The sequence below is a fragment of the Cygnus atratus genome, chromosome 29 (assembly GCF_013377495.2).
Source record: "Cygnus atratus isolate AKBS03 ecotype Queensland, Australia chromosome 29, CAtr_DNAZoo_HiC_assembly, whole genome shotgun sequence".
NCBI lineage: Eukaryota > Metazoa > Chordata > Aves > Anseriformes > Anatidae > Cygnus > Cygnus atratus.
In genome coordinates this window covers 1,882,940-1,910,526 of record NC_066390.1, presented here as the reverse complement: position 1 = coordinate 1,910,526, position 27,587 = coordinate 1,882,940, and the positions used below count along the sequence as shown (strand labels likewise).

At 42.8% G+C, this 27,587-nt stretch overlaps 4 protein-coding genes across 9 annotated transcripts; 3 read left to right on the top strand and 1 right to left on the bottom strand.

The window, feature by feature from the left end:
* Nucleotides 1–492: 492 nt before the first annotated feature.
* On the top strand, nt 493–4,465 carry LOC118260231 (putative methyltransferase-like protein 7A). Its single transcript, XM_035570352.2, has 2 exons — nt 493–1,084; nt 3,032–4,465. Exons 1-2 carry the CDS (start codon nt 590–592, stop codon nt 3,266–3,268), a joined length of 732 nt encoding a protein of 243 aa, XP_035426245.1. The 5' UTR covers nt 493–589; the 3' UTR covers nt 3,269–4,465.
* A 112-nt stretch (nt 4,466–4,577) lies between these two features.
* LOC118260230 (putative methyltransferase-like protein 7A) lies at nt 4,578–7,921 on the top strand. Its single transcript, XM_035570351.2, has 2 exons — nt 4,578–6,034; nt 6,923–7,921. Exons 1-2 carry the CDS (start codon nt 5,525–5,527, stop codon nt 7,157–7,159), a joined length of 747 nt encoding a protein of 248 aa, XP_035426244.1. The 5' UTR covers nt 4,578–5,524; the 3' UTR covers nt 7,160–7,921.
* A 150-nt stretch (nt 7,922–8,071) lies between these two features.
* Nucleotides 8,072–11,948, top strand: TMPRSS12 (transmembrane serine protease 12). Its single transcript, XM_035570362.1, has 5 exons — nt 8,072–8,159; nt 8,605–8,803; nt 9,509–9,780; nt 10,564–10,706; nt 11,712–11,948. The coding sequence occupies exons 1-5, from the start codon at nt 8,072–8,074 to the stop codon at nt 11,946–11,948; spliced, it is 939 nt and encodes a 312-aa protein (XP_035426255.1).
* A 1,446-nt stretch (nt 11,949–13,394) lies between these two features.
* Nucleotides 13,395–27,374, bottom strand: ATF1 (activating transcription factor 1). 6 transcript variants are annotated; one of them, XM_035570343.2, is made up of 8 exons: nt 26,986–27,374; nt 22,625–22,741; nt 20,680–20,808; nt 18,821–18,921; nt 17,670–17,800; nt 16,666–16,845; nt 16,404–16,563; nt 13,395–15,997 (listed from the first exon to the last, which is right to left on the bottom strand). In XM_035570343.2, the coding sequence occupies exons 2-8, from the start codon at nt 22,733–22,735 to the stop codon at nt 15,853–15,855; spliced, it is 957 nt and encodes a 318-aa protein (XP_035426236.1). In that variant the 5' UTR covers nt 22,736–22,741; nt 26,986–27,374; the 3' UTR covers nt 13,395–15,852. The 6 variants fall into 6 exon arrangements, with proteins under 6 accessions (XP_035426236.1, XP_035426237.1, XP_035426238.1 ...); XM_035570344.2 differs by having other exon boundaries at nt 22,669–22,741; nt 26,986–27,275; XM_035570345.2 differs by having other exon boundaries at nt 22,136–22,741; nt 26,986–27,236.
* Nucleotides 27,375–27,587: the final 213 nt, after the last annotated feature.

Below are 27,587 nucleotides of genomic sequence, written 5' to 3'. Positions count from 1 at the left end.
CTAGAAGATTTCTACTGTATCATGACTGCGATTCTTTTGTTGCTCAAGCTCTGTCTCACCTACAAGACAAGCCAGTATCTAAAGCCTGCAAGTGTGGAAAGAGGTGAGAGTCACTATTGGAGTGCCCTGCACGCCACATCACAGCCGTTAGACGGTCAGACGTACAATGAGACAGCAGTCCACAAACCTGATAGGCAAAACACGCATGAGGTTTTGGATCAGCCACTTCTGCCAGACAGCAGGCTCGAAGCAGGCAGGATCTGAGCTTTCAGATTGAACGCAGTTCAACGTTTAAGTACGTCCTTAGCACACAAGCAATGCCTTCAAAGCAACTTGTCCAGTTACAAGTACAGCCTCCCGTGTTTGCTAGGCGAAGCAGAGATGCTCAGCGGGGCTGGCACCCCCCTCCCTTCTCAGATGTTTCCAGCAGTTTTGTAAGACTGCAGCGCTGCCGCTTTAAGACAGATTTTGGAGTGTGGCCAGCCAGGCAGACATATCCGGTTCAGAGGTAGCTCTGGCACCGGGAAAAGCTTCAGGCAGAGCGTGCTGAGCTCCCTGCACGCCCGCTTGCACGCCCAGCTCCACGCAGATGATGCTCGCCTCCATTCTGCAGAGCTGCGTCCAGCTCCTCGTCTTGCCTGCGCACGTATTCACCTACCTGGGCTTGTGGGACTCCTTCTATAAGAAAGTTTTTCCGTATATCATGGCTAAGATGGCGCCAGCCTACAACCATAAAGTCTACAAGCAGAAACAAGCCCTGTTCAGCAACCTGCGAACATTTGCAGGCCCTTCGGGCCAGCTCACCTTGCTGGAAATTGGCACGGGCACCGGCACCAATTTCCAGTTCTACCCACCAGGCTGCCGGCTCACGTGCACCGACCCTAATCCCAATTTCCGCAAGTTCCTCCTCAAGAGCCTCTCGGAGAACCAGCACCTCAAGCTCGAGCGGTCGGTGGTCGCCTCTGGCGAGGACCTGCATCAGATTCCGGACGGCAGCATGGACGTGGTGGTGAGCACCCTGGTGCTGTGCTCTGTGAGCAGCGTCCAGAAGGTCCTGGCCGAAGTTCTGCGGGTGCTCAGGCGGGTAAGCGAGGGAGAAAAGGGTGATTTGTGTCACGATGAGCCAACTCCCCTGTGCTGGCCCACGTGTGGGATAAATGGAACTGCCTGCACAAGGTCCAGGATGAGTTTAAAAGCACCCGTCACCTTTTTCAGCCCCCGGGAAGATGGGTTTATCCATTCCTTCCCCCTCAGCAGGCAGTTTCGGTTAAATACACACGCAGTGACAACGCTGCAACCCCTACCGACTGCTGAATGTTTACAGCGTAAAAAACGAGTGCTCCCTCCAAAAATTCAAGCAATAATAAAATAACTAAAAATAATAAGCAATAACAAAAATAACAAAAGCCCTAAAAGCTGTAGTCGTATTTAAATATTTATTTTAAATCCAAATTCACATTAATTTTGTATAAGCCACTTCATGATTTGTTAGAAAACTTTCAAACCTAAGTAAATGGAAGGAATGGAAATCTCAGAGATTATCAAAAGGACCTTTGTTCCTAAATCTTTTCAAGTTATCAGGACCGAGAACCCAAATGAAGTCAGAAACTGGATGTCAGCACCTAGGTAATTTTAATATTTTTGAAAACGTGTCCTTGGTTCACGTTGACTGTTTGTAAGACAAGCAATAAGCATTTCTTGTTTATTCCAAAGATTTCAAACCACACTGCATGCATAGGGCAAAAGACTGTCATGGAACTAGCATTGCTCTGGTCTGGTGTGCGAGTACCATTTCCCCAAACATGAACAATCCTATTCTTATTCTGCAGGTTGCAGAGGAACCATGGTTAGAGTCCAACAGGTTGAACCCTTACCATCCCTCCTAATTCTAGGTTAATGAAAATTAAAAATAGGCCGTCACTTACAACCGATCATTGAGCTGATGCCACACAGAGCAAACTGGGCAGAAATACAGCGTGCCTGGTTTCTGGATCCACCTGCCCTCTTGTCGTACATGGCCCACTTAAAAGGGCACCAGCTCCAGGGCCCTCCCTAACTGCTGCTGTTGAAAGGTCTGACAACAGTGCAGCTGAAATTGTAACAAAACCTGCCTCAACAACTGCTGGGATTTCAAGTTGTTTAACCTGGGAAGTGTGTAACTGGGGGTGATCCTCGTGCACCTCAACGGCATCGGAAGAGTTGTCTGCAGAAACAGCCACCAAGCACAGAGGGAGAAGCAGGCACAGTTCACAGGGAATGGATTTGTAGGCTGAGGAGGAAGTGCTCTCATGTCTGATTTCCCTTCTGCCAAAACCTCTTTCTTTTTCTAGCCTGTAACTTGACACATGACATTGCCTACAAGTTTCTTTACATTACTGTGCTGGAGAGATCTGTGGACCTTTCTGGGATCACAAGAGAAGCTGTCCATCCTCTGTCTTGTAATGCTGAGACACAACACAAGCAAAGTTGCACTTCTGGCCTGCGCAGCACCTACTCCTAAGTACTTTTTGTTTGTGTTGCTTCACCTGCAGAGGAAAGAACTAGCTCAGCCTGCTTTACCTCTCCCTCCTCAGCATGGCTGGTATGCTGCCAGGCATGCAGACGGCCGGGAACACCTGCAGGCAGTGCTGATCGCCCCGGCAATTTTACAGATGAGAGAAACTGAAGCACAAGGATGTTAAAGTGGTTACTCCGAGATCATCCAAGGCAGTTGCAACAGAGACGATAACCCTGTGGCAGCAGTTCCTAGCCACCAGACCATACAGCTTCTTGCACAGCTCTAAGCTGCACCCATCCGTAAACTTGTAGTCAGTCCATCATAGCCACCACCTTCAATGAAAACCGAATGGGAGGCAGTCTTAGAGACCACACAGCCCAAAACAAATACAAATCTTGCACACATAACAGCTAGGAAAGGGCTTGGTGTTCAGAGAGGTGATAAAAAGCAGCATATTTACCAACATGGAAAAAATTAAATTCTACTTATGAAGGTGAAAAGCCCTAAGTCCTTTCTGATGGCACTGTTTTGCAGGGTGGAGCTTTCTACTTCTTGGAGCATGTGGCTGCAGATCATTCCAGCTGGACCTACTTTTGGCAAAAGGTCTTTGACCCACTCTGGAAGTGTTTTGGAGATGGGTGTTCCTTGAGCAGAGAGACGCAGAAGGAGCTGGAGAAAACTAATTTCTCAGAACTGAATTTAAAGCACATTTATGTCACACCTTACTGGATCCCTTCTAGTCCTCATATCATTGGGTATGCAGTAAAATAAAGGACTGTGAGCACTGCAGGACACGGGACCTCTCTTCAGCACTCCTTCCATGCTTTAAATGAGGTTTTTCACTGGATAGCACCCTTACAGCCAACCCATATACAGCAGCTAGCAGCTAGAAAGAAGAAAAACATGGAAAACAGTGAGCATCCACAGCTCATGCAAACCAGGAATCACTCTCCTTTTGTTAGACAGGCTTTCTGGGTAAAGTTCTTAAATAGAGCTGTCACACAAGGACCTGGCAAACTGGAAAGAAGAATAGACAACACATTTCAGACAATACAAAATAAAGAGTCAGCATCTTAGAGAGCTGAGAAAGGAGAGAGCGAAGAAAGGGAACAGAAAATACATGCAAGCAAGAACAGAGAGCTAACATTTCCTAATGGCGGAGAATAATGCCCAACCGTTCACGTTTCCAATACAGGACACATACATAATAGATACAGCATCAGTACGAGCATTTTCATTTCAGTCTTCCCATTATGAACTACCTTTAGGAGCAGGCGTTCATTCACCCATGCCAGTACAAGTCCTCCCTGACAGGAATTCTGTTTTTTCAGGGAAGTGCTCATTAGAGCACCAGTTTGCCATACATAGTTCTCACTGGCCGTTAGATGCTGATGTTATCAGCACAGACTTAACTCAAAACAGCAACCCAGAAAGCCAAAAACTGTTCTTACACTGGGAGAAAATTGGTTTTTGTTAAATCCGGTGGCAGAAACCTCATCTCCACTGTAAAATGCTCTCTGTTACTAGGGCAGCTGTGTCCTCAAAGCCCTTTGGTCATGCTCTGCTAATGTGTTTCACCTGTGCTTAAACTCTTCACTTTCTACTCTCCTGGTGAGCTAGATCACACCTGTAAGATGTCTTTTTTTAAAAGCCATGAGTTGCATTAGAAATGTTTTCCAGTTAAACTCCTCTAGGACACCAAGAGAAGGTGCTGCCTTCTTGGCCACAGTTGAGTCTTTTCTATGATTTCCTACAGTATAGCAGCAAAGCATTAAAGCCCAGTACAGATTATATTTATAATGCACTTCTTGACTCTATTTTGTCCTTCACACACTTCCAAGCGCTCTATACAGAAAGTACATCTGAAGTAATTCCATTGTTCAGATTTGTTTCTCTAATGTAGTTACCACAAGGTAGAGGAATGAAGATATGACAACCGAGTTTGTTAATAAAGCAGTCTAATAATGATGCCACTGTATGCTGGATTTTGTATTTGCTTTATTACCACTAGAGGGAGGAGGTAACTCATCAAACGATAGGGCTACCTATCACTTAACAGATAAACAACATTCCCCAGCGCGATTCACACCCGAACTGCCTGAATGAGGGACCTGAAGTTGAGAGGTACAAACAGTCCTCCTTTCCCAACACTGGGCTCACCTGAAGCAGAGCAATTAAAAGCTAGTGGCTAATTACCCTGCTACCAAGCCCTGTGGAAAAAGTACCGGTGACCACAAAGTTGAAAAAGTTTTACAGAATGCATTTAGCATAAAACAGACCGTGTGTTGTTGACTCAGGCTTATAAAGTTAATAGAACTAAGCTACATACTATACGTAGTGATTACTGAATTAATTGTTTCCTATCAGAGCTCTGAAAGGTGACTAAGAAAAGCAAGATCATTCCCTGCAAAGGAGCCAAATTCACATGCTGAAGTATTTTTGTGCCCACGAAGTGGAAAGACCGAAGGAGCTCAGATCAGGTAGCCGACTAGTTGATCCAGCTTCTTTAGCAACCTACACTGGGGTGGTAAATAATTCAGAAATAAATGTATCTCTACTGAAATGTTAATCAAACACCTAATCAGACACTCGTCTACAGCATATCCAGCATTCAAATTAACTTTTTTCTGCTCACCGAAGACGACATACGTTAGCTTTAAGAGATATGAACTGTAATCTGAAACTGCTGAACACCATATTAGGGCATTTTATGACATTTTGCCAAGGGTTAGATACAAGGTTGTACTGCCCAATTTATCGAGGTTATTTAACAAACTAGCAGCTCCTTTTCTTGCCAGAGCTGGGACACTACCATAACTGTTTGGTATGCAGTCCTGTTTTTCCCTTCCCTGCCTGTGAGCAGACTTTAAAATCAGCTTTAGAAAAAAGTCTACCAGGTCAATCCAAAGAGCTGAATACGCTTCAGGAGGAACACAGCAAGTACATGAACGCAGCTCTGTCTGAGTTTCAAGGGCTCTAGCACACGGAAGAACTAGCTTTGCTCCGTACGGATCCTCTGCCTTCACGATGGCAATGACAGAAGCCAGCATCCTCTTCTTCCGCACCTGCCTTGCGCTGCTTGCCATGCCTATCTACCTACTATCATTCCTGGGCATATGGGAGCCCTTTTGTAAGAAGATATTTTTTCCTTTCTTCTTGGAGAAGCTCACTGCAATTCACAACAGGAAAACAAAGAAGCAGAAGCAGGAGCTATTTCGAAATCTCCCTGACTTTGCCGGCCCCTCGGGAGAGCTGAAGCTGCTGGAGATTGGAACTGGCTGTGGCGCTAACTTCCAATTCTACCCACCAGGCTGCAAAGTCACATGCACCGACATAAACCCCAACTTCCAGCAAGGCCTTTCAAGAAGCATGAGCCAGAACCAGCACATCCACTACGAGCGCTTCCTCACAGCAGCAGGAGAAGACCTGCATCAGGTGCCCAGTGGTTCCGTGGATGCCGTCGTCTGCACCTTAGTCCTCTGCTCCGTGCAGAGTGTGAACAGCACCTTGAAGGAAGTACTGCGAGTGCTCAGACCAGTGAGTATTTGAAGAAAAATTTTCATGTTATTACCTTTATGATCTATTCCAGAGATGCTTCACCAAATATATATATATTTTTTTAAGCTTACAGACCAGACCCAGTTTATTAGTTAAATGAGATTTAAATGGAGCAAAGCAGTAGCAACGCACTGGTCAGTCTGTTCTATTCTCAAAAGTAAAACCCTAAAAGTTACAGTCTACATACCTAGATCTGCCACAAAATTCATAATTGCAACATACCATTTAAAGCAGAACCTGCTGTTTTTGTTGTCCCTCTCCCAAACACCTGGTTTTCTTTTGGTGAAGAGCTTTCTGATCAAGATTGAAAGTCTGTGTTTTAAATAAATTGCCTTTGCCTCTTAGAAGAAGGGCTGATCTACCTGTACGACTAAACCAATCTAATTAAATGCTCTCATTCCTTGTAGGGTATCAGTCAAATTGAAAAACAAAAGAAAGAGAGCTGGGTTGTTCTGTTTTTTTACAATAGAAGTTCAGCCTTTAAAATGGTATTTTCAAGCCCAATCCCCTGGGTTGTCAAAACCCAATGAGTTCTAGTAGGATTTATACATTTCTCTCAGTCTCCTTTGAAAAAAAACAACATGCTAGCAACTGTAATTTGAACAAAATTGTAACTATCACTGCAACAATAAGGGTCCAAATAAGTGCATCCTGCATGCTTCTGGAATACGCATTTTGAATCTGTGCAAGTTTCCCACTTATATTAATTCCAACTGACATCATAAAAGCAAAGGGAGGGGAGGGAGAATACTGTGGGGTGAGCAAATGGAGCTTCATGCGCACCGGTGGGTACTGAGCGATGGCAGGCCGCCTGGCCCTGCTGTGTCCACTCTTTCTACGGCACTAAGACGACTTTGGTTTCCCCAGGGAGGCGTTTTCTATTTCTTAGAGCACGTGGCCGACGATCATTCCAGCTGGAGGTATTTTTGGCAGCAAGTCTGCTATCCAACTTGGAAGCTCGTGTTTGCTGGTTGCTGCCTAACGAGAGAGATATGGAAAAATCTCGAACAGGCCAACTTCTCAGAACTGAAATTACAACACATCAGTGTACCGCTGCCCGGGACGCCTATTAAGCCTCACATCATCGGATACGCTGTGAAGTAACACAGACCACACTGTGAAGCTTCTTCCCCTGGCCCCACAGAAACGCCTCGGCATAATCAAAGCGCACAAAACTGCATATGCTAATCCTGACATATGAATGTAGGTAATGTGGCTAAGGACTTTAATTAAATTTCTGATTCAGACATCAAATGAGAGAAGAGGGTCAGCTTTCTAAACATCTTTAAACTAAAACCACTGTGCTGGGCATACACGAAACCTTCGCACGGTGCCTCACCGGCCGTGGGGCAGCCCCAGCAGCACACCGGGCACTTCCGCATTGCTTCCAGACCTGCCTGGGGCCACTTCGAACCAAAGCTGGCAAGGCAACAGAACACAAGAGTTTGGCAGACAAAATAAATATATTAACTCCTTACTTGAGGGAACTTCTGCCCACGTCTCTCTGGCAAGCAATTCCTTCAGGTGTTCCCAAGCATATGTTGCCACGAGGACAGGGCAGGCGTAGAGCACCCCAAATGGGTGCAGGCCACCACAGTGAGGGCACTCCTGGCACCCACTCTCCTTTCCCTGGGCTGTTCACAGCTGTTCGCTCTCCAGCCTTACGAAACCAGCAGGCAGAAGCAACCTCTAACACATAAACTTTGCTCAGCTGCAAGTTATTCATTTACAAAGGGCAGAGTACTGAGAGGGAGGAGGAGGCTGCCTCTCCACATAACACACAAAGCCTCTCACTCACTTGGCTACCCACCTGCGTCTGCGTGGCACTTGGTTCTAACAGCATTCACCAGCATTAAAAGATTCATGATTAACATTTTGTGGTCGGGAAGTTTCTTTAAGGTGTCCCCAGTGCACCACAGCCCAGGCGGGAGGTGCTGCTGCCTCAGAGCCGGTGGCAGCCGTTGGGAGCTCCAACGCGCACCGGGCCCCGCCGCCATCTTGTGCCCTTGACTGAGAATGCGACAGAGGTTGGCCACCGCCTCGCTGCTCCTGCTGCTGGTGGGCACTGTGCCCACTGTGGTGGTCCCGCGGATCCCCTGGGACGGTACTGGTGGTATGCCTGGGTGCTGGGTCAGTGCAGTGGGTGTTGAGATGGTCGCGGTGGGTGGTTTAAGCACCTGAGAGGGCATGGAGGGGGGGGAGGCTGTGGTGCCCCATTGCTGCGCAGCTTCCTCCCACAGCTCCACACAGAAAAACTTCATCTATCCATAAATCTGATGAATTCACAAAGCTGCAGTGACTGGAACCCACTTACCTTGATGTGCACTATAAACACAAATGCAAGAAATATGCCTGTAACCAAATAAAATACATTTCACAGGGCCTAAGGAAATATCCACATTTTCTCTCCAGAATCAGAGCCCTAGCAGGAAACATTAAAAAAATCACAGCAAGTAGCACTGTAGATGCAACAAACCACCCACGGCTAGCTCACCAAAAGCTCTGTTTTTCAGTGTGAGCCTTATAACTAACCCTGTTCTGTTCTGTAGAGTGTGGGGAGCGGCCACTCATAGACAGGACCTCAGGATCCCGGATTGTAGGTGGACACGATGCCGAGGTTGGAGCATGGCCGTGGTCAGTCAGCCTCCAGATTCACCACGTTGGTGCAAAATTTGCACATATATGTGGCGGAACTTTAGTTAATGAGAATTCAGTGCTTACCGCTGGCCACTGCACTACAGGACGGAAGTAGGTATTCACGCTAATAGCTGGTTTTATTAAGTATGAGGAAAGCATAGCATCACCTTTGGTATCTTCAAACAGAATGTAAATCAATGGGACGTGGGTATGCTGAGCTCCCCCAGTACAAAACCGGTACAGAGACCCAAACTACAACTCTGTCACAGCTGTGAAGATCTGTTTGTCTCCTTTGCTGTAACAGTAGCACAGGGTTGTCTGCTGCTGGCCCAGCATGGGATGCAAAGTTACATCTTCAGAAGTCAGTATCAAGAAATCCTGGAAATGCACTTCTGGCTTGGTCCAGAACAGCCTTTGTTTTTGCTAAAGGGCCAGTTAGTTTTGATCTAGGTGACATTTTTGTTAGGGGAATTTTTTTTTTTCCAGGAGTTTCCATTTTTTCTGCTTAATAGAGCATTTTAAACAAGTAAAGCTCACTGCAAAAAAAAATGCAATATTTAAATTAGAAACACTACAATTCATTAGTTTTGATACTGCTTCCATTTTCTTCTGTTTAACAGAACCAACAAAATTGGCACTTTACCTTTCTTTGACAATGTGGTAATAAAACTCTTCAGAAGAGGCTTTTTAATTGTACTTACAGCAGTTCTGTATTTCAGCTATTTGATCACTGTTGTCTTTTCTGTAGTCTTTAAAATAGCTGCAAAATCTGCACACTAGTTCATGCAAGTTCATATTGATTGCGTTCTTTCTTAGGGACCCATATTTTTGGAGAGCTGTGTTGGGCACACATAACCTTTGGAAACACGGCAAACATGCAGCAAAAAGAAGTATTAGAAGCATCACTGTGCACCCAGAATTCAACAGAGAAACATTTGAAAATGATATTGCATTATTTCAACTTAATTCTGCTGTACACTACAGTTACTATATTCAGCCTATCTGCTTACCTTCTGCACACATTTACCTGTATATCGACCAGGAAACAGAGTGCTTTATAAGTGGTTGGGGACGTATAGCAGAAAAAGGTAAAAGTTTGCTTGTTTTGTTGAACAAGTTATTAGCTGCATAACTACCGTTAGGTTTCAGTCCCTCAGATTCACCGAGAGAGAACTAAATCCATTCAGGTTATAGTCTCATCACACAAAATCATTAAATACTTCTGCAATTGACTATCTGCTTTCAGTGTTTTTTACGTTGAAAGCAGATTAGAACTACACAGATGTCACCGAAGGCATAAATATTTAGCCCTTCTTTCATGGATAATATGAAAAAAGGAAGACAAACTATCCCAACTTTCAGACTCACAGTAGTTACTCAATGTTGTCTGCATAAATAGCTTCTTTTTATTATTGAAAAACAACAGTTGTGATGCAGTGCATTATCAGCTTGGGAGTCCCAACATATTTTAGGTGTGGCTGCTCTCCCTCAAATTATCTTTAATCTCTACAAGCACAGACTTCATACGGTGTCAGTTGGTGGTGTGCATCTTGAATGGAAATTTCAAGGACAGCTGAGGATCATATAAGCTTATTTATTACGTCACCTCTGGCATTTTGAGCAAAGCTAATGAGCAGTATTGTTATCATCGATGCTTCTTCAGAATAAGAACTGCAAAAACTACATCAAATCCAAGTCAGCAAATGCTTAGCCCACTTAAGTTTAAATCCATTAGAAACAGGCACAATCTCTAGATTAGCACGTACAGGAGCACGTTTAAGCTAACAAAACAGGAAAAAGATATCACAGTAAGAATGGCTATGCACAACAGCATAAATGTTTTACTTTCTATATGCTGTCTTCCATTAAAGGTAAAACTCCATCTGTATTACAAGAAGCACAGGTGGAAATCATTCCTTATAGTGAGTGTAACAGTTCTGATGCATACGGAGGCATGATTAACAACAACATGATTTGTGCTGGCTCTCTGTCAGGAGGCACTGATACCTGTCAGGTAAGAATCAACACCATGCCCAACGTGCCACCACTAAGCCAAAGTCTCAGGGGTATCACGATGCATTTGTAGCATAATTCATTAAAATGGCACAAATACTAAAGAAAAAATACATCAAACTGGAAAAGAAGCATCATAAATAGACAGAGAGGTGATTCAAAAAGAAACACCCATCTCTGAAAAATACACAAAGACTTCAGTGTTACTCGGCAAAAGACAAGTTAACAGAACTGAAAGGAGAAAGAACACAAACGCAGTACGTATGTCATCACTGTACACATGCAGTGTGTGTGAAGTACGCATGCATCTTGCTTGTTTTTATGCTGTTGAAAGACAGCACCAGCACTGAAAAGTGACACGGTTCAGTGGTGAGATTTTTATTTAAATGCTGAGCAATCAGCATCTCTTTCTCAGAAAAGACAATTCTCAGGTCAAAAGCCCCAGGATGCTAAAGTTGGGGCATCAGCTGTGATATGGAGACATTTATAATTAAAAAGGTATATTCCTAAGTGTATCATTAGTCTGATACACTTCCTGCTTTCCTCAGCACTTTTCCTCTAAGCAACTAATTTGGCAAAAATTCAACGTTGTGTATTCATTACTGTGTTTCTTGGTAATTGCAGTACTACACTGTGCAGACAATACATTCTGATAACAACCGACATGTAAGAAAGTTTGTGGAGACAAGCCTTAGAATGAAAAGGTACCAAAAAAAAAAAAGAATTAAAAGACAAACAACAAGAACAAAAAAACATCCACAGAACTTTGACAGCGAAACTAATATAGACATGGTCTTTTAGTCAAGGTAGTGTCCCTCAGTATCATGAATCTTTATTTTAATTGGCCTGGGTACTACTATTCATGTGTTACTGTCTTTATTACTGTCCAGGTAACTTGGCAGATTTTTAAAAAGTAATTTTAAAAAGTGGGTACATCACTGACATTTCTACATTGGTTCCTGGAAGGGAATGTATGTTGCTAGTCTTTTATATTATTTATTTATAGGGAGACAGCGGTGGACCGTTAGCATGCTATCACCCTAGTGACAACAAATTCTATCTACTAGGGGTTACTAGCTTTGGATTTGGCTGTGGCCGACAAAGATACCCTGGGGTCTATGTCCGTGTACCTCACTATAGAAGGTGGATAAACTCTCAACTTCTCTTGAATTGCAAGGCTGTGAATCCTGTGAGCATTACACTTATGATCTTTCTGACTGTCAGATGTATAGCGTTCGTGTAGACTTTCTAAAGTGACAAACCACTGCGTCTTCATAGTACAGGTTTGGTCTGCCTGTTAAAACTTGGCGAAGAGGAGCTAACTCACGTTTCAGAATAAATCTCTGAGCAAAAAAGACTTTTTTTTTTTTTTTTAAAGGCGGCATGTTTTTATCCAATCTACATGTTTATGTGTATAAAACCTTAAAAAAAACATTTTTGGAGGTGTATTATTTCTTGTAAATGTAGGAACTAAAGCAAAACACATACAATAGTTAATATATACATCCATTAGGATTTTCTAGGAATGTAAGGTTTCAAACTATGATATCCCCCATCTTTTTTGAGGTATGAAGCATATTACATGTGTATTGTTGCTCTGAATTGCAAAATCTTAGCATTCTTGCAACAATATGCGATTACATTAAGTTGGTTTTTTTCCTGTCAAAAGCTACTCTGATGGACACGTATGAAGACACAGTAACATAATAGTTTTAGGCTACAAGCATGAAATCTAGCTAATTAAAAACATTTACCAGTACTTCCAAGTACGTGTCCTAAAAGTTTGCAATTTTATTATCATATTTTCTGTCTTCTGTCTTTAATATCCATGCTGACACGTAGAGGGAATGATAACAGCCTTGACCCTAATAATGGAAATGAATATTGAAATTTTACTTACTGAAAATATTTTTTCTTACCTTATTTCTAGCTTTCAGAAGCTTAGGTATTACTTAATACTACTACCACGATTTTGTAGATGGCAGAGATACTCCCTCTGCTGGGTGAATATTAGCACAACACAATGCTCTTAGTTAACAGAGGCTTAACTTTAACACGAGAAAAAAAAGCAGAAAGATAAAAGGTATTTCTCCATTACTTATTTTTAGTGATGTAGCAGTCTGGCGGCTGAAAGGATACATCAGGGAAAAAAATCTCTCGATGCCACTCCACAGACCAAATATTTATTTTTGGTCACAGTAAAGAGCTGGTACTACACAACATAGGGATTTGGTCAGAACTGCTGCAGTCGTATGTTAATTAAAAATAAATTGATCAATAAATAAGGAACATCAGCATTAGATTTTGGCGACTTTATTTACCAAGGTCAAAATCTGCAACCATCTAATTGTTTTGACAAATATTTACAATTCATATAAAGCATGTACTTTTGTTTGGAAATAATCAGCAGAACAGTACTTGGTACTACACCTCTTACTCTCAGGATATAGATTTTATTCTCTTACTATCTAGATTTTGAAGTAAATCCAAAATAAGCACTTCATGATAAGTGACGACTTAAAGAGCAAACCCATGTTACTGTTTAATATTTCCATGATGAAAAATAAGCTGCTCTTCCCAAACACTATTTTAAGAGGATAAAAATTTACTAACGTTATGTCTGGCAGCACTACATAGTTGTTTCACTTGCTGAATACAGAAAGAATTGGCCACCATATTTTATACAGTCTTAACACTTGATAGCTTTTTTTATTATTATTCTGTATTACAAAAGAAGGTAAAGGAACAACAGCACACAGTGAGGATCAAAATACCATACAGAGGAGTTATCAAATTAGTTTCAGTACTGTAGGTCAAACCCTCTTAAACATATGCCAAATAGCGTACACACACCTGATGGTAGACAGCAAAAAAGTCCAATTTTCTGAGGTGCTAAGCACATCCCGTGGTGTTCATTTTTCCTGAAATTCCACTGACAGAGAGGAGGAGGCACCGAGCACCTCTTTCGGAGCAGTTTACTAATGTAAGGACTTTCTCAACCTTGCTCATTATTTTTGATGTGAAACAAAAGCATTCTTTTTTGACATGATTGAGAACACAAATATATACTCCAGTTTGGCCTAAAGGAAATGTATTGTGGATGATGTCCGTAACAATGTTATATTTATAAACTTTAGGAAAAAAAAATATTATAGCCTACTAACAATGTGATTGTGGAATGCAGTCTCTCTCATACCATTTGCAAAGAGCTCTGCTTGCTAAGAAGCCCATTAATTCAAAAATGAGTAAAATAAAAAATACTGACTGACCATGATAAGCAGTACACATCTAGGGAGTGAGTACATCTTTTAATTTCATTCAGATCTGAGCTAGCACAACACACACACATAGCTCTAACACCTTTTTAATAGCATAGTCCATAGTGCAATTCCCGCTGACATAACTGGAAGCAGGATTCAATCCTAACTATGGAAATAGTGTATTTATTATTCATGCAATAAGCACTGCATACACATTTTTCTATTTCACAGAATCACAGGATCACAGAATGGCTGAGGTTGGAAGGGACCTCTGGAGGTCATCTGGTCCAACCTCCCCTGCTCAAGCAGGGTCACCTAGAGCCGGATGCCCAGGACCATGTCCCAGAGGGCTTTTGAACACCTCCACAAATGGAGGTTCCACACCCAAAAGAGTCCCGATCATGTCAAACATCTAACTTTCACCTGAAACAAATCAAAATGATAAAAACTAGAATCTCTGAGCAATCAGACCTAATATGCAGATCTCATCAACTGGGGGGGGGGGAAGCCCTGATCTCTTTTTTCCCAATACTTGTTAAGATCCGTTTTTTGTAAGTTGCCTACAGACATACAAAATTAATTCAAATATCTCCTACACCAAAGAGGATCTCATTTGACTTTGTACTATCCATAAAAATATATGCTTGAAAATCTGGTTCACAAAATATTTCATTTGTTTACTAAAATGAAATATATAAACTGTCAAAATACGTATATAAACTCAATTTCAGAATTTGTAAAGATCACAATTTAGCTACAAAATATACCAACCATCTACCTGTTTTCAATAGAGTATTTTCTTACAAAGATACCATTACTTTGCAAAATATCGCTTACCTTACAAAATTAGTCTGGAAATTTTGCACTACTTTCGGCATATAAACCACATATTAGAACCTCATTAAACCCTTTGGTATATATCTTCAATTTTTTTTCTTTTATCGTTCTTCTATTTGGTTTGAATGTTCCAAAGCACAGTAGAATCTCCAGACAGAATAAGCAGTGCATGTTTAATTGTATATATAATCAGCATACGATTTATTTTTCAATTATAGATGTTTATCATGCCCAGCAACTAAGAACGAACTATTGTAAAATCATTCTCCAGAAACTTTCGTTCACCATTACTCATTCTACAAAACTGTACTTTAAAATAATTGGATGTGTTGAATTCTCTTAAGTCAAGTCAACACCTTATTTAATGCGCCTCAGACATTTTCAGGACTAGGCCTCTCACTGCTTTCTGCAGATCCTTTCCAAATTTGATAAACACAGCAAACATTGGAAAAACAAAACAAAACAAAAAACTTTTAAACTGTCAGCTGAAAAAGAGTAAACATAATTTATACCTCTAGCAAAGTATTAGCTTTTTTATCATCTGCACCTGTAAATAACAACTTACAGGTTAAAATAAAAATATTTACATACAAATAACTGAAAGAAAAAGTAAGGATTGAAAAAGAGTAAGAAATCAAAACATATACTGGTTATAAATGTTACTAATAATGTTAACTATGGCAAGGATTCCATTTCATCCACATTTTAATTGTTACCAAATATTGCCCCCATTACAAGAGGTATTTGCAGAAATTTTCAAAGAAATTCTAATCACCTGCCTGGTAAAACGTGAATGTCCTTTTATTGTAGATGCAATCTCGACTTTATAAAGTTTCCAGTTGTGCCAGCAGGAATTTTGGTGAGGTTTTCTTGTTTCCTTTTTGTACTTTGTCACCAACTTGTTGTAAATAAAATCTATATAGTCTTTAAGTTGTGAAATCTAGGTAGAAAAGTTTCATTTTTGACCTTTCATCTAGTTTAAAAAATTCAGTATAAAAAAAAAAATTCTCCTCTGAAATTTACAGTCCACAAAAGTTTTACCTTCTTTTCTTACACACTTTTATGACAGTAAAGATCTTTCAAAGTTTTTAGCTCTTCAATTAGAGTCTTGTTCTGGTTTTCCAGGACTGCAACTCGATTTTCCAGACATTTAACATACTCTTTCTTCTTTCTACGGCATTCTCGAGCAGCTTCTCTGGAACAAACCAACAGAAGTAATTGTTTATTTTATATCAGAGATTTCTCTGTTTTACAAATGTTATGGTACTGACCAATACAACAGGAGAGAATTGGCACTGCAACCAGGAACAAAAAGTTAAATCTACAAAAATTTAGGTGGAGAGCATGAAATTTAGCAGTATTCGGTAGCACGCATGGTAATCAGTCTGCAGTGGAGAAAATAGTTTTCTCCAAATTGTGTAGGACAGAACATGCAGCATGTTTTGAACAAAATTTCCAGCGTTTTCAGTCACTGGATGCAGCATACCATACCAATGGCACAATCAGGAACGTTAGCTTGCAAGACTGATAATTTGTCCTTTGAAGATGTATTTCAGCACATTAAGCTAACAAATCAAAGCAGCCCAAGTGCACTTACATACCTGTTCTTCATCAGCCTTATTTCTCGTTTCAACTGCGGATCGTCCGTCTTACTTGTCTGTGACGTCAGAGTGACAGGAGATGTCATAACCACAGTCTGAGGAAGGGACGTGGTCGTTGGTGTGGTGCGGATCTGGTACGTCTGCATGTCTCCCGATGCAGCTGTTGCGGTAATATTGCGAGACGTCAAAATGTAGTAGTGTTAGAAAAATGCATTCGCGTTACTGATCAGTATTTCTAACCATTTCCAGAAGGCATACTCACTCTGCACTACCACCTGGTTGCTGGGTACAAGTATCTGTTGACCATCTGATGTTTGTGCATACTGCAGTATTGTTGTCCCAGGCTGACTACCACCAGCATTTGTCATTGTTAACGTCTGCAGACCTTGCACACCATCTGTACCGGGGCTGGCCAGCTGTAATCCATTTGCAGCAATGGCAACTTAAAGAAAAAGGAACACGCATGAAAATATTTGTAGCTGTAAATTAAAAAATACAGATAAAGGTAAATCTGTAGGGCATACATCTCTTTCAATTCTCCAATCTGTATCTCAACCTGCTGCTGAAAAATATTCCCAATTTTGAAAGGCTTTTTTCTTCTCTCACCTTCAACTACCAGATCTTGTTGCTGTTCTTACTAAATGTTTGGGGTGTAAGTGGCAAGGTGTTGGTAGTGGGGGAGCTACGGGGACTGCCCCGTGCCAGCTCCACGATGGACAAACCGCTGGCCACAGCTGAGCTCAACAGCAGAGCTGGTGGCTCCTCTGGGGAATCTTATTTAAGAGAGGGCAAAAATGCCAGACAGGCAAAGGAGCAAGGGGAAAAGGAAAAAAAAAAGTGAGGAACAGCAGTACGAACGCCAAGGTCAGAGAACAAGGAGGAAGAGCAGGTGCTCCAGGTGCTGGAGCAGGCATTCACCTGCAGCCTGGGAAGAGCCTTTGGGTATATAAAATGGTATTTTTACTGACCTCACATTCGGACTAAATCTAACACTAGAAGACTGCTATGTGTTTCGTTACAACATCCTTTGAATGCTTTGTCTGAATACGCAAAAATTAAGACAACGAATCACAAAGTTTATCTGCAGTCTTTAGACACCAGTCTAGTTACATGCAGTAAGAGTACTAACTTTACTAACTATAAGATAAATAACCAAACTTTTTGAGTTTCACCTTACTCTCAAATATATAACAAACAAATAAAGACAAAGTCTGTATTTTGAGGCAAGTTTAGTAAAAATTTGTCCGCGTATTTTGTACAACTTACTGTACTGTCCAGTGCTCGTCTGGTAGATAGGTGTGGGAACAGACATAGATGTAACAGTAGAGACACCGGGACTTTCCTCATCTCCTTTTCTATCCCGTGTATCTTCAGAAGAAAGATCTTTCAAAATTTTTCTATTAAAAAAAAAAAAGTTTATCAGCTGCAGTAGTAGGCAAAAATTACAAATTACAGCAGTAACAGTTGCAAACTACTACCCCTATTTTGTATTACACACATGAACACTAGCATTTTGATATAAAACAGTTTTAGGAATTAACAAAATTCTGTATGAGGTTACTGTCTAACTCTTTCTGTAATTACACTTGTGTAGTTTATAAGTTCTAGGTTTTTATTCAACTATTTGAATCATTTTATCAGCTAAGAGCAATTCAAGTCAGCTACTGATTCATAATAATTTGTATTTGTACGTGCAAGTCCGTGCAAATTCCAGATTTTCAATCGTTATCCTCTAAAAGTCTTAAGATGTTTGGACTGGTAAACCTGTAATGAAAATCTGAACCATTTACAGCAGATTTCAGCAATCTCCAGAAAAAATGTGTGCTAAAAACACTTCATACTGAAGTTTCTCTAGTACTGCCACTGCATCATTTCATTTCAGTAAAACCTGCATCAGAGTTTCCATCATAAACATTTTCCAGGGATTATAACTGGCCTATTAAGAGATTTTACTGATTCTCTCAGGAATAGGCTTTGTATATCCAATTAAAACCAGTTTGCTCTGTCTAGAGTCAGAATAAACTAGAAAGGAATAGGTTACTCTGGAAAAGTTTAGAAGTTAGATCTTTTGTTCTGTCACTGGTAACAGCATCAGGTAAATTCATGGACTAACACGTGTTACTTGAAATGCTACACTGTAGTATTTGACTGTACTCCTCATTTCAGCAAAATGACATAACTGAGTAAAACTGCTGCTGATAAACAATTTTCCCTATACCACGTCATCCTGAAGTTGATCTCCAGTTGGTTAAGTAGAAGCTTCCCTGGGGCAAATGACAGCTAACATGGCTAACAGATCCAATGCATGTTTCAAGAGAAAGAGAACAACTTAGAGCTTGGACTATAGGAAGCTGTCAAAAAAAGGTGCTATTTTGGTTTCAAATAACAGTACAAAGTATATCACATACAGCACTTACCGATAAGATGGACGACGTGCTAAGATACCCCGAGCTTTCTGTGAAGAGCCTATGCTATCTGATGAATCCTGAGAATCTTCACTCTCAGACAAAGAAGATACCTAAAAAACACTTCCCATGTGGTTATCCTGTACACTACAGAAAAATACCCAGAACAGATTACACATTTTAATTTCAAGTGAGCTAAAGCAGCATGAAAACCACATAAATGCAGCTAATTACATAAATAAAAAAAAAGATGGAATTCTAGATTCAGTGCTATCTAATATTTCTAGCAATTCCCAAATACATTAGTAAGGTCATAATGAAACAGAACATACTCGCTTTAGAAGCCAAAGGCTGCAAACCTATTAACTCCCTATAAAAAGAAAACTCAAGAAATTCTCCTAAGATATATACTATAGCAAAAATTGAATCCTTTAGTATTTTCATAAAAATCTTACGAGCTGATGCGGTCTGAAAAGGTGAGCCACTCCCACATTTAAATTTGTCTAAGGAGGCTGGGGTAATGGCAGCAGGAACACCATTTATGTACGAAGACAAACATATAAAATGCTTCAAATGTTTTATGTAGACAGACAAGCAGTGTATTTTGTTGGTCAGAATAGGAGTCAAATGAAAATAATATTTAAGGCTGCAGCATATCAGGGAGTAAATACGCAAAGTATTATCTACAATTTTCTCCTTATTCCACTGTGTTCTCATCCAGTTGGCAAGTGTTCATTTTTTCCCTGAAGCTCCTTATTAAATACAAACTAACAAAACATTTATTCGTACTTATCTGTGTGCCAGCAACAAAAACTCAACAAGAATGCACACGGCTCTGGGAAAAGCATTTCTTATTTAACTGCTGCTACAGAGACAAGAAGAACAACCTACCAACAACGTTTTAAGAAGTTGCTCATGTATTACTTTTTTCCCCCTCTCAGCAACAAGGCCACAACGTTCATAAATTACTAAGAAAAACACGAGAATATATTCAGTGGGGACCCTGCAATCAGAGCATGATAGGAAAGAGACTTCAGATGACCTAGTAGAGCAGATGCTGAACTGTTTTCAGCAAAGCGAAGTGTTTTCTTTTCCCTGATCTGATGCGATAGGAACAATGACAGCTGAAAATGCAGTCATTATAGGTTTACTTTTTTATTATTAATTTAATGTCATATGAATAGATAAGCACAATGCAAAGGATCGGTGACAAATTAATGTGTTTTAGCACAGTTCTTCCAGTCACTTGACAGTTATTTCACAATCTAACTTCAGCGTCATGCTGCCCAGAGGGCTCTCTGCAGCCAAGAACTGAATGAAGTAGCAGCAGCCTCGACTGTAAACTCCCTGAGGCACCCCTCTGAAGTGGCTTGTGAAAAAATCATATGGCAAGTGAGTAAGAGACACAAGCAGAATGCTTAGGTACCGCAGAAATGGAGCCACAGCATACATGAGGTGAACAACCAACAGCCCATCCACAACCGTTCAGGCCTACCCGTTCCAAACACATTTTCTTCACGGAGTTACTCTGTGCCCTCCTGTTTGGTTAAAACACACCAGGTGCGTGCCTGTTAGCAGCACCAGCTAGGGAGTTGGGGGGTTTTGTTTTGTTTTTTATCAAGGGAGGTGGTGTCATAAAGTTTCATTTCAACTCCAGTGGCAACTTCGGTGCTGCAAATAATTTCTAGCCTAAATATTCATTAAGAATGACGTGTCCCCACAACACGTTCACTGGGGTGCTTACTGCCTCTTACAGTAGGGCCAGAAAGGCTGCGCTGTGGCAGACCTAGCTGAGTCAGACAAGCCTTTACAAGTCTTTTCATGCACATAGAACAGGATTCTTGGTTGTTTAGCAGACGTTCTGTAGTTACCTGCACTGTTTGCACCTGGGGTGAGTGGATTACAGAAGAGGACTGGGCTGTCTGAATGACTCCCTGGACCTGGACTTGCTCTCCAGGAAGCTGAACAACTGTCAGAGGAGCAGGACCTCTCAGAGACATCTACAAGAGATCAAAGGCTCATGAACAAAAGCACATGTTCTACAGCGTTCAGAACATGTATATACATGTAGGAAAACTAGTGGAGAACATGCATTAGCAGAAGAAGCTGCTTTTAAGTCCAATTAAGTCACAGAAGTTATCCTTTAAAGATGCACATTTTTCAGATACGTATCTGCATATGAAAAGGCTGAAACAGTTACTTGCCTCAGGTTAGGGAGAAAATCAAGTATGTAGCATTATGTGCAAATGATTACAGTGCTGCAACTTAAATACGCGCAGTTCGAAATGAACCACAACGAAGCAGACTTCTTCAGAACCACAACCCCGAGCCTAGCTGAGCGTGACTGCTTCCATATAACTTCATCAACGCTTACTGATAAAGGCACGCACTTACGGCAGTTTATCTTTTTTAAGTTTAGATTCCATTTTAAGAGCGTCTTGGACTCAGAGGGTAGCAGCACGATTAACGTGCATAGTTGGTGCTCTCGGATTTTTTTAAGCAACCGTTATGAAGCTATTGTTCAACGACTTCAAAGAGAAGAAATCACAAGAGCTAAGGACAGTGAAAGCTGACCCATCTACTTAGAAAGTTCAAGGCATAAGGGCTGTAGGAAAGATATCAGAGCAGAAAGAAAATAAAGGAGGCAAGGTATAGAAGCTCTGGCCAAGGAAGAAGAACAAAGAGCAGATTTTTCCACGTAAAAGTGATGACATCTCTTTAACATTTTACTCTTTCATGTTTTGCAACTACCAATTTAAATTAATGTCGTAGTGGAAATCTAGGCTTAATAATTACTACTGCAGCCCCTGTATAAAATTATGTAAAATAGAATTATATTCTAGCAGATTTGTATTTTTATGTGGATTTTGCACAAGCCTTCGCACTTAAAATTGATTAAAGTTATACACGTAGATGCATAAGCAAATAACCAGTTTCCTCAACAAATTTCTTCACTAGCTTTATTAATCTGGAATATATGAAAAGATGAAGGGATCATTAAAACTCAGACGGATAATTTTTTACTTAGTACTATTTTTCTCTCATAATACTAAGTTCCAGTGGCAACCTTACATAAAACCAGATCAGATAAACAGCCTGTAAACAGACAACAGGATGCCTGCTGTCTTTACCTCACGTCGTTATCTACATTTTGCAGCAAAATCTAAAGCACCTCCATAAGGTAAGCAGTGGACAAGCTGCAAAAATGTTGTTTCGTAGGACTGCTGCATGGCTACGGGAGCAGATTTACCTAGAAAAAGATGCTCTTTCAGACACAGAAATTTGAATCATGAGGAATTCAGGTTAAAGCCCTGAAAGTGATGTTACCTCCTGGAAACTATGTCAAATTTCCAACTTCATATGCTTTATCACATTAAATATATTCAGGTTGGGCTAAAATCCAAGTGTTTCCATGGTGCTGAGCACCCAGAATTGCCATTGCTACAAAAAGAGCTGTAAATGCTTCTTCTGAAAAAAAACAAAAAAACAAAACAACAAAAAAAAACAACACCAGGCCCTCAATTCATTACCGAGCAGCTCCTCTAGGTCAGGCTGATGATGGTGTCAGAGGACACACAACCTAAAAGAAACATGGGGCTGCGTTTTTGCATTTCACTAGCATTAATTCTGCTCTTTTGAATACACGCCATTTCATTAACTGTGCCGTCCATCAACAAAGTACGTTTTTCTCAACCTCCGTTTGTTTTTTTCTTCTCCGCGTGTTTCTAAAATTCACGGATGAGTATAGCTCGCAGTGCATAAAACCGTGGCTCTTAACTACCTCAAATGTTTGCTGAGATTTGGCCCAGGCTTTACCTGTTGAGCAATATGAGAGAGCTGAGCTGCCTGTAGTGTTGTACCTTGTACGGCTGCTGTTTGTGAAGGCGTCACGGAGCTGTTACTGCTGCTCTTGTGCACCTCTTCCATAATCAGCTGCGAGAAAAGCAACCAGTTAAATTCACTTCACGACAAACGCGAACCGGAGACAGGTGCCCGGCTTCCACGGACGTTTCGTCGAATCTCCGGGCATCCTGCTTTGAGCCTTATTGGCACAGTTTTAATTAGCTTCGTTAGCATGCCACCTCCCCGGCCCTCCGGGTTCAGAGCGGCGCGACCCGCGGGGACCCGAGTCCCGCTGCGCCCGGCAGCACCCGCGGCTCTGCCGACTGCTGGCCCTGGCCCAGACCTACGCCGCGCCGGAGTTTACTGTCAATATATCTCCTGCATCTCCCGGGTTTCAGCAAAAACAAGCCACATCACGAGAAGTAGGAAGAAAACCCGAACGAAGCGTTTTTATTAACGAATACCCTGCCATAAGGGAAAATAATTTTCCCTATTTCACCCGAGCTGCCACCAAACCTGTACTGAAACATCTGAGGGGAGACAAAAAAAAATCGGGGATCCAAAATCAAAGCATAAAGAACACGGATCTGAATTATAAACCCTGCAGAAGTAACTTCACCTCTTCATAATGAAGCCGCTAACACTTCTCTCCTCTCTAAGATTTTATATTTAACTGCTCAACGCGACTTGACAGCAATCCCCCCCCAATATTGGGGGATTTGGTGATGTAAAAATGCATGCTTTTAGGTGGGGTGAGTGGGTGGACCAGCCTAGAGCATTAGAAGATGATCGGTGAGTGTTAAACATTTTGTCACAGAAGGTTTAAAACTGTTGAAAGGACAGTTGCTATGAGACTGGAAATTACATTTCTTTCTGTGGAAATGTGAGTCATTGATTTTTCCCTACTGAGATAAACCACAGCTCTCGCAGCCTGACGTATACTTAGAGGGTAAAAAGTCAGCGCGCACCAAGCCCAGGATCCTCTTCCTGCAACCCTTACTCATCTGAGGAGTCCCCGCGCAAAACTCCTCCGATTCGGTACTAAAACCGGGCTTTGCGGGGAGAAAAAAAGCGAGGAGCCCCCGGCGGCTCAGTGACACGCGACGCCGCGTCCTGCACGGCACGGCACAGACGTCCGCCACCGAGCCAGCTTCCCAGCGGGCTTCTCTCTGCGAATGTAAAGCCATTCGCCCTCCATCTAAGCTGAGGCAGCAAAAGGACAGCTGCGTTTTGGGACCCCACGGGAGCTCCCAGTCCCCCGGAAAGCTTCGGCTCCTCCGAATTATCCCAGCCGCCTCTGCAGGAGCAGGACGCGGGGCGCTGGGCGCTGCTGCGGAGGAAGCCGGGCGGCCCCAACGCGCGCTTTGCAGCCGCCTGCAGAGCCCGCTGGAAGGCCTCGGAGGCTGTTTGGGCTTCTTTTTTTAAAAAAAAAAGAAAAACAAACAAAAAATGGAGAACCGGAGCAATTTAAACAGCTCGAAGCGATAAGGAACAAACGGAATTAAATGCATGGATGTGTAAGGGAGGCATGGATGTGTAAGGATACCTGCTACTGTTGGTCTGGGGTTTTTATAAAGGAAAATCTCCGCCTTATACCTATGCAAATGGGGCCTGTATCAAATGTTACAAGTAAACAGGGCACTGTCAAACTGAAATCCAGTCAACAGCAAAAATTAAAATAAATTTCCAGTGCTACAGCAATACCCAATTCATTTCGGTAGTGCTAAACCACATTCTCTGCTTTCCCCTCCCTTTTACTGTTTTTCTCTGCCCTACTGCCCCATGTAAGACTCACAACAGCAGCAAAATTGCCTGCAAGAAACAATGAAACTGATAGATCTAAAACCACTCAAAACAAACAAACCGGGGAGAACGCACAATGCTCTTTGCTGATCTGTCTCTCCGAGGTGTGAAGGCCTACTTACAGGAAAAAAGATCAAATATTTCCCATGATAAAGGCGCTTTTTCAAGTTTACTTCCCCTCTGCTTGCTCTCTGTAGAATTTCACTCAACATCCATCCAGCAGCTATTTTGTACATCCAGCTAGCTTATTTGAGCAAAATAAGGACCATAAAAGGGGAACATTATTATTGTGCCCTACATCCAGAAGTAGCGATACGCTATTTGGCCTTGCACGGCTGTCACCCAAGAAGTCCTACACGCCCCTACCCCGTGAAAACAACCTCTCCTGCTGGAAAAAACGTGACATTTCTTCTGGAACGGCCTCCTGTAAGCACCTGAAACGGTGATTACCATCTACCAGCCTTCAGAAAGACAGGTCTCGTGACACACCTTGGCCTGCAAGTTCTCAGCTTAGAAGAGAAGGACCAAAGGTGGAAGACCGACGAGGGTTTCACCGTTTTCCACCACAGCCAAAACTACTTCCAACAACAGGGTGCACCTTTCAGCTGAAAGCAGCTGCATGGTTTTGGGCTGAAGGAAGAGTTCTGCCACGAGGAGCACCACCGTGAGGGAACTCAGAGAAGAAACACCTGATGTTTTATCAGTCACAAAACACCGCTCCGATCTGTAGGACAGCCATTTTTTATAACAGGATAGGTAAGAGGGATGTTTTTCAGAACAAACACACCACCTCTGCGCAGCTACATCTCAAAGTGTTTTAATTTAAACTGAAAAGCGTTCTGCAACAGCTGCGCTATGAGGAACGCATCTGTTTTAAGACTTTTAAACTTCTGAGAATTGACTCGTGCAGCCAAACAAACTCACTGCACCTTAAATGTGAGTTCCACCTCAAACACATCTTCCTTTCAAACAGGAATGGGAACGTTGCGTTTCATAGTGGCCACGTTTAAGTTCTCATACACCCGCCTAGCAGCACATTCCTCAGGTTGAACCACCACTCAGGAACCGCTACAAACGTGGCTGCAAGGAGCATCAACCAAAAAAGAACAAATAAGTAAACAAACAAAAATCTACAACTTTCACTAAAAACACTCAAAAATGTTGGAGAAGGTCCACTTACAGACACACTGCAGCCTGTGCAGTAACTATCCTCAGAAGATTTTAAGTCACTCCCTGTTTCAGTGTCCCAGCTGTAAGCAGCATACTGATTTCTTACCCTTATTATTTGGGTTTTGTCTGTTTACAATACAATTATCTGAGAGGCGATTGTCTCTAGTTAAATGCTCATTACATGGCTACAGATGAAGCTTCAAAGCACAGTCTACGGGCAAAGAAGAAAATAATGGAAGATAAAGGCTGTACGTTCAGGCAAAGAGACACGAGCTCTAGTGCGTGATCTCTGAAGAAAGAAACCAAATTCTGGTTTGCCCTTTTAAATCCAACAGGTCAGAGGCCCATTTTATATTTCAGTATTTAAATATTTTAAGAGGCAAGTGACTTTTTTAAAGACTTTATAAAGTCAGAGATCAAAGACGAGCGGACACAGAAATTTGTTCTCAAATACTAAGTATTGACAGTCAAATATTGATGTATATCACAACAATTTAAATGTTTTTTACTTTATTCGGCAATTGAGACACTCTGGGAAAGTTTTTTTCACCCAGAAGCCTGACAGAACTCCATTTTTTCCAGGACAGAAGCAAATGACAGCGCATCCCACGAGTCCATGCCAGAAAGCCAGCGAGGAGACCTGAGTCAACGTCCCCACTTGGAGCTTTGGATCGTAGACTACCCACATGCAGAAAAATACTCCGTGAAACTTGCGGAGTACTTTCCATATGTGTTTTCTTCCACTCACCCCCCTGCTCCTGCCTTCTACAGCGAAACGAAGCTGAGTGAGCACTGACAAGGAGCTTGAGGAATAAAACCCCGCGGACTAAAACTGCAGAGGTGATGTTGGTGTGCGGGATCTTCGCCCTTCTGAGAGGCAAACAGCAGCGACACACAGTTACGAAACAATTTTCACCCAGAACCAACGCGACACCACTGCCTGGAGGAGAGGGCTCAGCAAGGTGCACGCGAAGGGAAAAAAACAAAACAAAACAAAAAACCTTGCGGTGACCAGCGGGCGACCAAAATTTCTGTCAGCGAGCCCCAAGGAACCGCGACCACCGCCGCTGTTAGGGCATAAACGGAGCCGAACGGGAGCGGGGGGCCGGGGGCGAGCGGGGAGCAGGGCGAGGAGGGGCCGAGCACGGACCGAAAAGGGACCGAGAAGAGGCCGAGCAGGGCGAGAAGAGGGCGAGAAGAGGCCGAGGAGGGACCGAGCCCCCCCGGCCGCCCCCTCAGGGGCCGAGCTCCCCCCTGGCGCCCCCTCAGCGCCCGCCGCCCCCCTCCCCCCCCGGGCCCGCTGAGGAGAGCGGCGCGGCCTGGCCTAGGCCCGGGGGCGGCCTCCCGCGGCCCGTTCTTACCTCAGAGGCCCGCCAGGCCCCGCCGGTGGTGGCCGAGCGTGGGGAGAACCAGAGCCGCCGCCGCCGCCGCGCCCGTCTCCGCCTCAGGGAAGCGGCGCCGGCGGCATCGCAACCGCGGCGGGGCCGCGCGGGACGGGGCGGGTGGGCGGGCTGCGACCATAGAGTCCCCGCGGAGGCCTCCGCCTAGAAATCCCCACCATAGAGTTCTCCCAGCGGAGAGCCCCGAAGGCGGAGGCTAGAGCGGCCGCTCTGGGCCCGCCTCCCCTTCCCCCCCCGCTTCCTTCCCGGGCACAGGGAACCATAGAGAGGCGGAGGTAGAGCGGCGCTGCCGGCCCGAGAGCGGGAAGGCGGCGGAGGTCCGAGCAGGCCGCGGCCCGGCGCTTCCTGGTCAGGGCCCGCCTCAGGAAAAGGCTCCCTCCCCCCTTCCCCCTCGTTTATTCGCCACAAAAATTTGTGTACAAATCCAAAATAAAGCGCAGAAGTGCACAAGCAGAAGGCCTGTTCAACATAGAAAGACAGCGCATGGAAGCTGAAACAAAAATTCTATAATACCTTTTTTTTTTTTGTAAAAACAAACAAAAACCCAAAACTATTCCCGCAAA